Source organism: Anas acuta, chromosome 17 (genome assembly GCF_963932015.1).
Source record: "Anas acuta chromosome 17, bAnaAcu1.1, whole genome shotgun sequence".
Lineage (NCBI taxonomy): Eukaryota > Metazoa > Chordata > Aves > Anseriformes > Anatidae > Anas > Anas acuta.
In genome coordinates, this window is record NC_088995.1 from 1,211,558 (window position 1) to 1,226,185 (window position 14,628).

Below are 14,628 nucleotides of genomic sequence, written 5' to 3' on the forward strand. Positions count from 1 at the left end.
GGGACCTTGCTTCTTACCTGTCCCCGCTGTGCCGCTGCTCGTTCCAGGTACCATACTGGCTGTCGGGCTCCTGCACAAGCGTGTCTGTGTCCTTCGCTTCAGGGGGCTGTCTGGAGAAGCACTGCTTCAGCTGATCCTGCAACAAAGCAACGGAAACAATTCCTCATTCCTTTGTCCCTTGGCTAACTTGACTTACTGATTTTAATTAAAATGGCATTTTTGAATCTAGCAGTTAAAACTCGGACAAGAGAAAAGCGAATGAATTTAAACATGGAAAATAACTGTGAACCCAGAACAATGACTGTACATTAAGTGAGCAGTTTTCCTGGGCAAACCACCAGGCAGGAACCAACTAGCTAGTTTTAAAATTCCACATTGCTTTAAGATTGTTCTTATCTCGGGTTGCACAAAGGCTTTAGAAGCACCTATACAAACAGAGAATTCTGCTGGGACTACACGTAATCTCCCTCAAACATATAGGTGAAGCGTCAACTCGCTTCCTGGGTTTAATAAAAGTCTTTTTTTTTTTAAGCTCTTTCTTTGGAAGACCTTCAAAATAAAAATCGTAAATAAAGAAATAAGCATAAGGCCAGCTCCTAGAAAGCCTTTGACAAATTGAAGTGTGTTAATGTAAAGTTTAAATACAACACACAAAGTAGGACAGACTGCAGTGCTTTTTTTCTTGTGTTCTACCCTGACCTTTCACGTCTCAAGTAATTATTTTATGAAGGCAGCAGATCTATGAAATAAAAAGGGAATCAGTGCATCTAAGGACCCTTCCCTTCCAGGGGAGAGAAATGGGTCGGCTGCTGCTGGCACCCTAGATTTGCAGCAGACCAACGTTCATTTGCTCCAGAACGTAACACTGCTGTACTTTTTTCTTGCTGTTGTGTTAAGCACCAAAGTTAGATTGTTACTGAAATAATACGTTGTGTGGATAATTAAACACGTTGGATCCTTTTGCATCCCTGAACACAGACACAGCTTTTAGTGCAATATCAACTGCTGTCAGATGAGGTCTTTGTAAGCAAAGATGACATTGTTTTCTACCTGTACCGGGCCTTTTCTCCCTTTAGAGGACAAAACAAAAAACCCAAACACCTAGCAGAACGTGCCGTGGAAACTACCAACACAACTGCTTCAGCTGATGGCAGCCACGTCTGCTCCTCTGAACAAGAGCAGCGTGGCCCTTCAAAAAGAAGAGTGGCAGCACCTCTTAGCACACCAGGGACATTTCTGCAGCGCTGTGGGTTATCGCTTCTCCTACAGGTGCCGAGTCTAAAGCTCGGTAATTCCCTTTGCTCCCTTTTACAATCCAGCCACGCTATTTCTAGGCATCGTGCACATTTATGTCGAGCAGACTGGCAGAGCTCGGTGCCTTTCTATTTGGAGTCTCGATCACCAGCAGGCTCGGCACAGACGCTGCAGAAGGGGCACAGGCTCTGAAGGGAGCCCCCCCCCCCAGCAGCACAGTGCCCACGCTGGGGCTGACGCAGGCGGCGGGCACGGAGCCAGCACCGGGCACTGTGTGCTGAGCTCACCCACCAGCATGCTCCGACCAGAGGGTGCTGAGCACCGGTACCTGTCCACGAATCTCTACCTGCCCACAAATCGGTGGCCTGATGCTAGAAAAGGGCACTGAGAGGAAGGCTCTCACCGCACACAGCCAGCACCAAAAAAGAAAGCCTCAGGCAACGCACGTGAAGCGATGAGAGATGAGAGCACTCGAGGAAGAATTCCTTAATGCTAAAAGGTTCTGGGAAAGAGACTGCCTCTTTTCTTGTGGCTTTAGTTTTGTTAACCTGAAGAACGCTGCTTTAGCATTATAAAATACTGATGACTCAGGGTAACTACCCACACCCATGCTGGCTACTCAAACTCTAACAAACTGGTTACTTCCCCAGCCCTACCATCAGCAGTTGCCATTTCCTAGTTGTACCATACCCTTTGCTATTGACAAAGCTGTCTATTTTAACGCCAAGTGAAATAAAACAATAAAAGGCTCTACTATTTATTCCAATGCGCTGTTACTACACAAAGTCAAATGTTCAGTTTGTAAGACTCGAGTAAACGCTCATTTTGTGAGTTACATGGAATGGGGTTCCCGTTTTTTGCCTTCCAGATGTTCCCACAGCCTCATAACTCCCTGGAAGCAATCATTATCCTTCACGTGTACAAGGAATCATTGAACATCCCCAGTTGGAAGGGACCCCCAGGGTTCATCGAGTTCCCAGGGGGCTGGGAAATGGCCCTGTGCTTCTTGGAAGCCGCGGGCATTTCCTCGTACTTGGCTGGGGCACGTGTTTTGGTTCCCACACGTCCTCTGTAGCTTCACACTTTACTCCAGGGGCTCCACCAACACTCCTGGGCTCAGCTTTCTGCTGTCACTTCGTGGCCACGTCACCGTTTGGCAAATCCAGTCTTAGGGAAGGATCTCTAAATCCACTTGTGCCAATTGTTATTCTCTGTCCTTCCTGCTTCCATGCTAGCTCAGCTTTTTTCAGTTGGGTGCTTGTTACGAAATCTTTTTAATCCTAATTTCGCGTTATGTGATACCTGATTCTTGTAATTAATGTGTGCAGAAAATTGATCAGTTTCTGCCCCTTTCTGCACAGCAGCTGCGTCTATTGCAAGAGCTGTGCCTGCAGCATGGGACAGCCTCGGTGGCAGCACAAACAACTGCACAGGGCCCTGCCTGATACCCCCCAGCTCTTATGGCCACAAACTGCAGATGAGCCAACAGATGCAAGCACGTTAGCCTTTTGGACAGGGAGAGAATATTTCCCCCATACCACAGCTAAAGTGCATTATCTCTGTGCACAACATCCACTGTATTGCTGGCAATTCCTCACATTGTTCCCAACGAAAAACATCATCTAAAAAGCTCAAAAACAGGAATGGGAGCAGCAGAAAAAGAGCTACATGTACTGTGCTTGGGGCACATTGTTTATAAAAGTGTAGTGTTATCAAGAAAATGATGGTTGTAAGGAGAAAATATGCATGACCCAGATAATAATGCCATTCCAGCAGCAACAGGAAAGAAATGCAGACACAAATGTATTGCTCATCTGAAGTTTCAAGAATTATTAATAAATTTTACACTGCAAACAAACCTGGCACATATTCTTCAGTTTACAGTAGCGTTTTACCTGCCATTATACAGATTTGAACTTTCGGATGTTTTGGATGTGGTCTCATAACCAAAATGACAGCTAACTCTCAGACAGGAATTCCCCATGCTATAACGAAAAGGAGTCTGAAAGAATTTTACTTCTTCTGTAGAATTGTGAGTTTGAATCTGATAAAACAAACTGAGAAATGCAAACGTAAGACATTAGATGCTCCAACTTCTAGGAAGTTCTGACTGGACGTAACAAAACATCACCACACGTGGCTGCTGGAGGAAGGCGCCTCTTTCAGAACAGGGTCAGACATCCCTCCCTGCGGCCCCATTCCAGGGCAGGGGTTAAAACATGATTGAATGGTTTACGATGCTCTTTTATGACTCATTGTCCCACACAGCCCCTGATGATGTCTGGAAGCATCACTGCCTGACACAATACCCACCTTAGCAAGCAGTGATTCCAAGAAGCTGATTTCCTTCCAGTAAAAACATCGTTACAAGGTTTGGGGAGCTAAATTTCTATCAGGCCAAAGAAGTAACTAGAAAAAATAAGCATTCCAGCAAGTCTACAGATCCCTCCTCAGGCCTCAGCTCAGTAACTACAAGTTTACTTTTAATGAAAACAGTTGAGGGTTTTTGTTGGTGGTTGTTTGTTTTTTTTTCCAAAAGGCTGATTTTCACTACTTCCATCCTCTTTCAGCATCCATCCTCTCTGCATACTTAATAGCTGCTGTCCTTTTTTTAATGCCAGTCAAAATTGCACACATTCTCTGAGAACTGTACGTAAGCACTGTATTGTTTTGTAGCTGAAATGCTTTTAGACACAAGCAACTCAAAATTAGATTATACAGCTACATTTGCTGGCATTAACATTTTGGTTGGAACAGCTCGGTGTTGCTGACAAAGAGCATGAATGAAGAACAAACTGCAATTACAAATTGAAGGCTTTAAAACATGACAGCCTAGGGAAAATAATGCAACTTGCTGAATGCACTGGTGACGTTTTCCAGGTCTGCCACGAGGCCGCTCCACCCCACACCATGGTATTGTAGGCGGTCTCGTGCCCTAAGGCTGGCTCTGCCCCAAGTACAGGGGAAGAAAAGGAGGAAATACTTCCAGTATGTGCTGCTCCTAAACACGGGCAATTTCTGCTTCATTCTTTGCTCTGTAGCCTAAATCCTGATTTTAAAGATCATTTCTCAGATGGATGAAAATCTGTTTTGTTTAACGCATAAGCTCCACAGAAACAGAGATCCTGCGAGATGGAGAACTGACACGTTTGGCTTTGACTTCTGTTGCCCTTCACAGATCTGCTCTGAGCATGGATTTTATCTTATCTTTTTTCTGTAAGAGAGAATTACCCATTATTAACTCAAACTTTTGTAAATATCTGGGGCCCATCCTCTTTCCTCATCTACCCCTTGGAAGAAGAGACCAAGTCTGAAAGACAAGGTGTCCGACCCGTGGAGCTAGGCCAGATGCAGCCATTTCCCTGATGAACAGAATGTGTCTGAAACAGGAAAAACAGACGTTTCAAAAGGAAAAGACATTTCAAAATTAAAAAACGGGGCCTGCTCTCTTCTTGGCACACGAGATAAACCCAAATTAAGAACCATCTTATTTATAGTCACAGAAGGCATACAAGAAAATGCGTCCCCAGTCAAATAAATACTACTCCCCATCCAGTAATGCAGTAATTCTCCAAGATTTGATCTTTAACTTCATAATTCTTACAATAGCAGCCAGGATAAAATCAACTTAATTTTCACACGAAATAAAACAGCAAAGCAGTGCAACCAATTCACATCGAGCTCTGCTGCTTCTAAAACGAGACATGATGGTTATGGCTCCTTCAGCACTTACTCCCTTGGAATTAAGCTGCTTTGGGCAATAGTCCAGGATTGATTATTCCTGTAACTTCCCATTCCTGACAATGATGCACACACAATATTGCTCCTGCCAGTGCAAAAATTATCCGTAACTAAGAATGAAAGCGTATATTTATGTGAAACACTCTTTTCACACCGATGTGAAATAAAGACCTGGCACATGAGGAATGCCAGTTGAAAGAGATCTCACGAGTCAGAATCTGCACAGACAGTTTCAAATATAATCTTTGTTTGCAAAACAGACTGAGATATCAGACAGCCAAAATGACACCCCACAGCTTGAAGTGCAAAAATGAGAAGTTAAAATCTACTGGCGCAGAAGGAATATGAATAGGTAATTGCACAAAGGGATGAAGTTCTGACCATCTGCCTCATTAACACTAAATTCAAAGAGATTTTTTTTGCCTTTTTTAAAAAAGCTAATATATTTATCTATATATATAATATAGAGATGTGTATATATAAATTTTTTTAATTTTAGTAAAAGGAGTCAGAAGTTTGGTCAAGTTGCCCATATTGAGAACACCCCCACCCTCTAGGTGTGTCACTGCACTCAAGGATAGTTTACAAGTCCCAACAAATCCAGGAAACTACCCCAATTGTTCCCCAGCAACATGCAAGGAAGGTGCCGATTATACCTTATTCTATAAAGATTTTAATCTATTATTTCACAGTTGCCCCTGCTTTGAACAGGATGGTGGGCTAGATGACCTCCAGAGGTCCCTTCCAACCTGTATTGTTATACGACTATTTTAATGATTCTAAGGCTTATCACTAGAAGGTAAACTATATATATTGGATTGCTAATGAAATTAACAGAAACATCAAGAATATAATACCATATATTTAAAGAAAAAAGCACCAGGTGGGCCTTAGAAAGTACACAATATATGTGCAATGTGTGTTTTTTCTTTCTAAGCATCTAAACACCGACAGAGGAGTAGTAAAGCCAGCCTCAGTGGAATCAGCACCCCGTTGTTTCCATGGGTACTTACTATCCGGCGAATTAGTGCTGCCCACAAGGAGTAAGTCATGGCTCGAGACCAGCGCTCCGGTGCTTCCTGACAATCAGGCAGAGGATTTACCAGCTCGGGCTGAAATAGCTTCTGAAGGGAGCAGCTGCTGCAGGGCAGCACCCAGCGCGCTGCTGCCTCCCACCCCACCCCACCCCACGTCCTGCAGCCACAGATAGCGGTTCCAGGAATCGTGAGCTTTCCTTCTGACCTCACCGACGAGGGAGGTTAAAGGACCTCCAGCACAGGCTCCACCCAGGCGAGGACAGCCTCCCCAGCACCATCAGCACCCTACAGATACCCTCAAAGCGAGGGAGACCTGGAGAGCAGGGCTAGGAGCAGTCCCAGATGCAATGGGATGAATCAATGTCATAACCTTGAGGTCTTTACATTACTGAACCAGGCACGTCCTCTGCCTCCAGGCAGGGAGGCCACCTTGGGCAGCCTCACCATTGCCCCTGTCCCTTCCCAGGTGGAGAAACTGGCCAGGACACAGGGGTGCTGCATGGCCCCTGCTGCTGCTGCTCCTCCTGCCCCAGCCTCCAAGGCACCTGAAAGACTCGCACACTGCTGACAGATTCGGGACTTGAAAGGCAGCGGTACCAAGGAGACCCAAAGTCAACTCAGAGTTGACTCCAGCCACAAGAGAGAAGGTGGCCAAATGAACCCAGCTGCTGTTAGTTCTGCTAGGAGCCTGGGTACCTTCATGCAATGCAATCTCTCGTAGTGACTCCCACTTAAACCAACCTGCTCGCCCCACTGAGGATTTCAAAGACCTCTCAGAGCCTGTCGTGTTTTGTACCCCCAAAATAGCGAGGCTGGGACTTGCTGCGAACACTCACACGCACCCATCGTGTGGTTTCAGCGCGAGGCTGAAGATAGAGCAGAGGTTGACTTTATGTGCAAGAAGCAGACAAGAACCAAACTAAATATATACCTTGCTAGGGGTACGTGAACCATTGCAGTACTTCCTCTGAGAGGAGGAAAGAAAAAAAAAAACAACTAGTTGGGAACACCTTTGAAATCCTTCGCATGTTACCATATTAAGTTTTCCTTACAGCCTCACACAGAAACCAAACCCAGCAGGATCAGAGCCACAGACCCCAGCCTGAGCAAAGCAGTGCTGCGCTGTTCAGGGATGCAGGAACTTCCTCACGCCCAGAGGCCACATGCAACTCTCCTCAGATTAATAAAAGCTGGCAGTGAGAGCTGAACAGGCTCCCTCGTCTTCAGCGCTGCAAGAGACACAAGCCAGAACAAGACAATTTTATACTGCTATGGTAGGAAGTGAATATATTTGCTTTTTTTGAAAAGCTGCATGCTTGAAATCAACACCTCCTACTTGAAATATTTTATTTCACAGCTCTTCTGCACAGATAACATTTTTCCACGCAAGACACAGGTTAAACCTCAAACAAACATTCCTGGGAAAAAGGGCTCTTTAGTTTAAAGTCTGGATTCTAAGATGCACAGAAAGCAATAGGATTTCTTGACACCAAATGAATACCAAACGAGCAGACTCTGCAAATTGCACCTTGCTTGTTTAAATGACAATTCCAAACAACTTCAAAGATGTTTTGGAAGGGTGCAGTCAAAATACACATGCACACATACACACACCCTTGGTCCCTGAAACAAATACAAATATTTCATGAAATTCTAGCAAAGTTACAAAATTTCAATAAAAATGCATTGCCAGAGTCGAGAGCTGCATTCAGTGATGTTTTTGTTGAGGAATTTATTTCCCTCTGAAAACTGCCTCTCGCTTACAGCTTTAAAAAATGAGAAAACGAGGTCAATGCGCAAAAAATGACCAGCTCCAAACATATTTGTCTTTTCTACTCTCAGAGCATTGTAAAAATCAACTCCTTGCAGCAAGCCTAAGGAAATTCATAGAGCAAAGCCACTGAAGTGATTATTCCTGACAAAATAACTAGGGAACAAAGGGAGTCTACTAAACCCCCATCACTGTGGCTTTATGGCCCAGATTTGCACTGCCAGCTCTGCTCATGGCCTGTTGAACCAAAGCGAAGTTATTAAAATGAAGCAGCACGAACTGTTTCAGCACTGGCCCTCGTACCTTCGTTAATTAAACCAAACAGCTCGCTCCTCCCCCCACCCCAAACAAGACAAACAGCTCGTTTTTACAAGCGTTCTTTCTACAAACCCACTTCTCACTGCCCTAACAGCTCTCTGGGCATGTAGAGAGAAATTGACAATGCATGAGGTATTTTGGGGAGCAATTCCTCGTGCTCCCAGTGAATATTCGTGCAAAACAGTTCAGCAGCTATTTGCTGTAGGGTCTGTAGCAAGCCAGCCAAGCTAGAACAAAACGCCAACATGCATTCATGAAGGACGTTCCCCATAAGGGACATGCATTTCCAGACAGATCCTGGTAAAATCCAGTGGCTAACACAGACCAAGGGTCCTCCACAAGCCAAGCCAGAGCCGAGGTGAGGTGTAGGTGAGCAGATGCCCGATGCTCAGCCTGACCCCGGTGGCACAGGGCTCCCGGTCCCACCAGCGGGGACCTACCTGAATGAGGGTGTGGTGCTCCACCAGCATCCCAAGAAACAAGCTGATGGCACACGCTTGTGTTGGCCAAACCAGCCTAGAAAAAAAACATCTGGGAAGACTAAAAACTGAGCTGGGAGCTCCAGCCTTTGGAAGCGTGGATGGATGCTCCTGGAAGGGCTGCGGGATGCGACATGAAACCTCTGAAGGACTGGGGGCAGTCCCAGCACACGGGATGTGCAGGCAAACAATGTACAACGTCCATCTATTGTGGAACTGTAGTGAAACTGAAACCAAACAAAGCCACCGGGATGCTGCCTGATGCAGCCTGAATGAAAAGACCTGGTTTTATCAACCCACCAGGCCGGCAGAAAGCAAAGAGCAGCCCCACGCACCCGGCTGCTATTTTAGCACACCCCAGAGCGCCTCCGGTATCAGACACACGCCTCCAACACAGCGAGTGCTCGCAGCCCAAGCAACCACAGAATTAACTTTCTGTTCTGGCTCAAAATCTTCTCCCAGAGAATCTCAAACACATCTGAGAATGTGAAACACCCCGGAGCTTTTTTTTTCTTGTGAGCCATCTGAGTAGTTCAGTATCTTACCAAGAAACAAATTGCCATCACTCTTCTATAACAGCAACAGGGATAGGCGAGGAACCAGGCTTTTTGTACGAGTCAGATACAGGATGGCAACATTTATATAATGCCAACAAAGTCAGAGATCTAGAACTAATGGTGCTGGATGTGAAACAAGGTGTCAGACCTAAGCTGGGAATGTGACTGTTGTTACCGTGATTAAAACTAAATTAAAGCACTGTTCAACAGCAGCATCCCTCCTCCTGTTACAGCGAAGACACAGCTGGTGACAAAAAAGGAAAAAAAAGCCTCAATAAAAACACCTAGAAGAAAAATCAAGTTCAAAAGGTTTCACTGCAGCTGAGGTGCAGCCCCCAGAAGCGATGTTAGCACACCAGAATAACGCTGCACCCTGAACCAGCCCCGTGGCATTACGTGAGCACGGCACGCAGCGGCAGCGCCCAGCCCATCTTGGATGCAGCAGCCAAGGAGCTTCTTCAGGCAGTGGTGACACCTTTTTTCCTCAAATTAAACATGAGGACACCATATAACAGCTATTTAAAGGAAATGATCTAAGCCCAGTTTGGTTTCAGTGCAAACAAAACCAACAGATGACTGGCTGTGAAGATAAGGCCACACGAACAGACTACCCCAAGGCAAAAGGGAAGGAAAAGCCTGCTGGGAAGCAGGCATTGATGAGAGAGAGGGGAAAAAAAAAGTGTGTTCAGGGGTTTCTGCTATGAATGAAGCCAGGGCAAGCAGAATATTCAGTTTCAGTGAACAAATTGATAGGAGTACTACAGCGAAAATAATTTCAAAATCTTTTCCCAAACAGTCTGCCATTGAGTACACCAAGGAAGCTATTTAAAATAAAAATTATCCCTGCACTTCTGCTTGTGGTTAATGGATTTGTATACATTACACTGTGACTGCTCAGCTGTTGGTTTGAGAACCACAAGATAAATTGGTTTAATAGCTCTCAGGCTCCATCCTTTGACTGTCCCAGCTTTTACACAGCTCCTAAAAGCCTGGCTGCACTTTCTCTAGATTCAAAAATGGATGGCAGTGTTAGACATTTATTTACCTAGGTGTAATTTAAGCCAGACGGATTCAAATTTACAAAAGCTCTTCTAATCCCCACCACCACCTTTTTTTTAAGGCACACACTACACTTCTGATGTCCTGTGTACAAGGTCTGGTTCTCACCCAAAAGCTAGAGGACTACGCTGTACGTAACGCTTATCCGCCCGCCCAGCCTTCCTTCCTGAGCACTCTGCTGCAGAACCTCCTCCGTGCCGAGCTGCAGAGAAGCACTGAGCATCGCCAGACATCCAGTAGGAAAATGTGACAAGGTATGAGCAGAATAACAACGTGAGTACGTAATCCTTGGGCTGCTGAAACAGTGTTGGAGAATAAAAGTATTTCCTCTCTCTTGCAGCCTGATTTGCACTTCTTTGACCTCCAGCAAGGAAATAACTAATTACATCAAATCCCTTCCACTCCAATCCTGAAACTTCCCTGTAGTGCATAAAAACCTCTCGTATAGCTCAGAAACGTTGCAGTGATTTATCCATGAGCCCTTTCCCAGCTTCCCAGCTTGCAGGAGCTACCAGCTAAGGTATGTTATATCCGTGACAAGGCACCAACCCACCCGTTCCCCTGTGTTTAGGGAATTAGGGCACCCACACCTCCTTTCCCAGCACAGGCTCCAGCAGCCAGCACACACAGCACCAGCCCCTCACCAGCAGAGCCGCTGCCAAGGCAGGATGGCAGCCCGAGCGTGGAACGGAGCCCGAGACAAGGTGGTTTTGAGCCTAAGCATTTAAGTTACAGACACCCAAACAAATGGATGACTGCTTTAAGGCACACAGTTCGTTCAGAACATATCTGGAGCAGTGACTGGAGGGCCTCACACAAACTGCCATCTATTATTTCCATAGGTGCTTCATCTGGAGGTCTACCAATGCTGTAAGAAAGAAGGACAAACGGACAGCTAAATTTACACAGCCAAATGCACCCTCACACCTCCTCTACCTCCAAACTCCACAGCAAGGCACTTGCAGCTATGACTAAGTCGTGCCTTTTGACCTGGGTGCAGTGACCGCAGCAGTTCAGCATCCCCATGGGCTGTAACCCCATGGTGCTGTGCCTAAAAATCTCACCGCTGGAGCATCAGCACCACACAACTGCTGTGCAGTGCTGCCTTAAAGCCAATAAACAGGCCCCCATATGATGAAGCGTGTGCTTTATACTAATCCCAATGTTGGTGGGTTTTTGTAGAAAATGTCAGGTGTTGCCAGGCCTAAGAAAAGCCAGGACCCTGTTCCAGACAAACAGAAAAAGAACAGTTCAAGGTCTGCGTTCACAAGTTGTCCTGTGCAAGATGGCAATGGCACGAGCTATGCGCTTGCACAAGAGCTGAGTAACCTTAAACTTGAGCACAGGAGCTCAGCACAAGTCAAACTAAGTTCATGCACAAAGCTAAGCCCGTGCAAAATTACTGCTGAAACAGGAATGGCAGCTCCACTGCTGTCACCAGTGAGTTAGCCGAAAAGGTCACCCTCCGTCTCGAGATTTTCTGCTCTGTAAGCAGTACAAAGTGCAGAGAAAGTAGTACAGATGCCCTCTGCAGCTTCCAATTTCCATTTTTTTAGTTCCATTAATTTCACTTTTTTAAACATCTTTTAATTCAGATGATTCTAATCAATCTAAAGAATCGACTTCAAAAAAAATCACCATGCTAACAGCGTAACAATGGTTACCAAATATTTTCCTCCTCATTCTTTTGTGCTCGCTTGACTACATTTTCTTTTCCAGTACAGCCACAGAGGAGATTAACAGAAAGCTAGGCCAAAAATGCTGTAGACCATAGCTGATAAAAATAATACTGGAAAGAGCCCGTGCACAAACGCCACACCTGCCCAAGGAATGCAGCCTCGTTCAGTACATGATTCAAGGCGAGCCTCCATGAGCTCACACCAGAACTTCCCATGTATGTATGCCCTATAGATATATATTATATATATACATATTATATATATATATATATATATATATATACACACCTCATTCACACAGGTCTTCTGCTTCAGAACACAGTAGCAATTATTCTAAGAAAAAATGCCTCTTTTCCAAAAGAAAATGAAAATAACCATCATTTACTGTTGTCTGCAGAGTGACAGCGCTCAACTCTCTACAAATGCAACTTGAGGCATTTTCTGCAGAGGAATTACAAATACTGAGGCACACTCCAAGCCACGCTGACCCGTAGCGTTTTGAAATGACTGACACGAGTGCACTTTCAGATGAACGTTCTCATTTTAGACAAATATTTGTCCTACCTTCCTGCGTTGCTTGAAAAAAAAAAATCAACAACGTGTTTCCCCATTCCCAAACCTTGGCTAGGTGCGTTCCCCGACAAGGGAGATTTCCGTTTGTGCTAGAAGAAGAAAGCAGCTGGGAGCAGACAGACATCGCTACCTGGAAGTGTTTGGGGGAATATTTCTAGAGGAAAAGCAGACAAGATAGGGGTTTTGGCACTAGACACAATGCTGCCACGAAGCCAAGGCTTTGGCATCACGTTATCTACCTCCAGAGGCTCAAGAAGGTGCATAGCTTACAAGGTCAGGCGGCTCTGAACTCGTCTGCCTCTTCCTCAGAGAGGAAAACCTCTGCTGGCTCCGCACGGAAAACCTCCGGAAGGACTCTCTGCTGCGGGACGCAAAGTGCCTGAAGGAGGAGGTTCGCTTGAAGGGAGTCCTGCTGCCACCTTCCCCGCTAGTCCGCTCGTGAGCGACCGCAGTAGTGACTAAATTTAGTGCTTCCTGCAAAGATCTCCGCACCGTACCCATCCACTGGGTCATGTGAGTTTGTGCCACTGACAGTTTGTCTCCAAGGTAATCCATTTTTTCCAGCAGCAACGAGGAATCGATATTCAGTAGCAGTTACTGTAAAATACGTTCTCCTTAACGACCCTGATTTTATTTTGCAAAAGGGATTCCACTCAAAATATTTCTAATCGCACTGCACTACCAGCACATTTCTATATTTAAGGTACGTGAAGCTGCAGATCGGGTTTTGTCAGGTAGGAAAAAAAAAAAACACTTCTCCTACTTAAAATCAGATTTCCAGAGTTCTATCAAAATATCTTTAATTCAGCCATGTTAAAGAGAAATCAAGGTTTAAATCCTAGCAGTCACTTGAAATCCGTCCATTTACAAGCACAGAATTAGTCTCTTACTTTCTCATCTCAGAGCCGGAAAAGCAAACTCCCTTTTCGAGCCAAGTTTGTGATTTTCTGTAAATATCAGCAGGATAAAAAGAATCCGATTCTTCTGGCTCGGCAGCTTTGCAGGTAGCAGCCCATCGCACAAAGTTCTGCCGCGTCTACACAATCCATGGGGCAGCAGAAGGGGCGGCTCTCCTCAGCGACACATCCAAGTTATTTTCCCCGAAAGGCTCCGGGGAAGGCATCAGCAGCGGCCGGCTCACGGAGCCACCTCACCCGGCTCTCCCTGGCGGTGCAGCCCAGGGTTTGGGGACGCAGCCCACGTCCAGCCCTGACCCGTGGGCTGCCGAAATCCCTTCAGGAGGACAGCGGCTCTGCTGGCGGGGCTCCGTGGCGTGGCGATGCTCGCTGATATGCCGGCACGGAGGCTTTCCCCACGCCGATGGAAGCCGTGCCACGCGATGGGGAGACGCCGCTGAGGCGATGCTGGATGCCAGGGCTGCCGGCCCGGCCTCACCGAGCGCCCGCTGGGCGAGGGGCAGCGAGCGGTGCCGCGGGCGGCCTCCACGCTCGGCTCCCTCCTCGCCTCCGCTCCGTGGAGGGAACAATGAGCGAGGTGACACAGGCGCAGCGCCGGAGGAAGGATCTGGGCTGGGCTCTACCCTAGCGCAGGCAGCGTTGCCATGGCGACTGAGGGACCAGCATCTGCCCGCTGCCACACGGGCAGGAGCTGCCCAGATCCCTGGGATCCATCCCTGGGGTGCTGGGGCCTCGTGGGAGGCCGGGCCCGATCCTCACCTGCGGCTCGGCGGAGCGGGTGGTGTCCGGGTGGCGGCCGCAGGGAGCGGCCACGTACAGCCTCCCGCTGACGCAAACTGGAGCCAGGCGCTGAAGTTAGCGAGCGAGAGCGGCGCAAGTCAATGATTACCTCAGGGGTGGCGAGCTCCGAGCCCCATGCACTCCCACGCCAGCTGCAGTGGGGGGGCTCTGCCCCGCTCCCTGCGCCCCCCGAGCACCCCACACCTCAGGGGCACGGGCAGGTGGCACCAGACCCCGCAGCTCCCCAGCCACAGATTTCTGGGAGCAGCCCAGTTGGAGGAAAGCAGAAATAAAAACCTGAGGCTTAAAGCAAAGAGCACCGCTGCCCGGTGCAAAAGGGGGGGACAGAAATAGGTGTTGGGGTGCGAAAGGCACGTAGAGAGCTGCCTGCTTTCCTGTGCATTCAGGGCTTTTCTTTGTTGCTTAACTTGCAATCCCAAATCACTGGGCATTGCATCATTCT

General features: G+C 46.9%; 1 protein-coding gene across 4 annotated transcripts in view; it reads right to left on the reverse strand.

Annotated features, from left to right (window-relative positions):
* The window catches only part of KIAA1671 (KIAA1671 ortholog), a 71,338-nt gene that overhangs the window by 11,723 nt on the left and 44,987 nt on the right, over positions 1-14,628 (reverse strand). For 2 of the 4 annotated variants that reach the window (XM_068654505.1, XM_068654507.1), the window contains one exon: positions 18-136. In XM_068654505.1, coding sequence (XP_068510606.1) covers positions 18-136 — 119 coding nt within the window. Of the gene's footprint in view, positions 1-17; positions 137-6,008; positions 6,160-12,738; positions 14,473-14,628 lie in introns of those variants that run through there. The other 2 variants (XM_068654506.1, XM_068654508.1) reach the window with 2 other exon arrangements.